This window comes from Nestor notabilis, unplaced genomic scaffold (genome assembly GCF_000696875.1).
Source record: "Nestor notabilis isolate BGI_N333 unplaced genomic scaffold, ASM69687v1 scaffold27443, whole genome shotgun sequence".
In the NCBI taxonomy this organism is placed as follows: Eukaryota; Metazoa; Chordata; class Aves; order Psittaciformes; family Psittacidae; genus Nestor; species Nestor notabilis.
In genome coordinates this window covers 2781-3448 of record NW_009922827.1, presented here as the reverse complement: position 1 = coordinate 3448, position 668 = coordinate 2781, and the positions used below count along the sequence as shown (strand labels likewise).

Genomic DNA, 668 nt, shown 5'->3' with positions numbered 1-668 from the left:
CAGCACAGCCACTTCAGTCCATTCTAGTCCAGGATGCCCCCAGTCCAGCCCAGTATGCAGCACCCCATCCCACCCAATATGGGGTGCCCCTAGCATAGCATACTGCATCCCAGTTAAACCTTGGGGCTTAACTGGATGGAACCCCAACCCAGCACATGCCAGAAGACGTGGCTGGACAGGGCACACACAGCTCCATCTAAGGGGACCCCCAAGCAGGTGAAGGACATAGGAGCAGCACCCCCTTGGTGCACAGCAGGAGCTGCTGGTGTTTGGGGTTTGCCCCTGTTGGTGTTATCGCTGCTCCTGTCCCCACCTTGGTCACCCACTGTGTGAGGGACCACAACCACAGCCCACAGCAACCTGCACTGCTGGATGCTCCCAGCTCCAGCACACCAGGGCACACTAGGAACAGGCTGGCACCAGGCTGCTGGCACAGGCAGCGTGGGATAACCCCCCCAGATTCCCCTTTAGGGATGCCCAGAGCCACAAGCATCCTTAGGGACCACTCACTCCCCTCCCCAGCACGTGAACCTCTCCCCGGGAGCCAACTCCATGGGGACTCATCCCGGCTCTGACCCACAGGCGGACAAGCACCCACCTCTCTCGCGGACGAAGTAAGCCAGGTAGAGGTCCAGCTCCTTGACGGAGACACTGATGTGGTGGGGCTG

The 668-nt window shown here is 60.6% G+C and overlaps 1 protein-coding gene across 1 annotated transcript in view; it reads right to left on the bottom strand.

Moving 5' to 3' along the window:
- Positions 1-598: 598 nt before the first annotated feature.
- The window catches only part of LOC104403619 (nuclear factor 1 C-type-like), a gene marked incomplete at both ends in the record, with an annotated part of 520 nt that continues 450 nt past the window's right edge, over positions 599-668 (bottom strand). The window contains one exon of the mRNA XM_010011828.1: positions 599-665. Coding sequence (XP_010010130.1) covers positions 599-665 — 67 coding nt within the window. The remainder of the gene's footprint in view (positions 666-668) is intronic.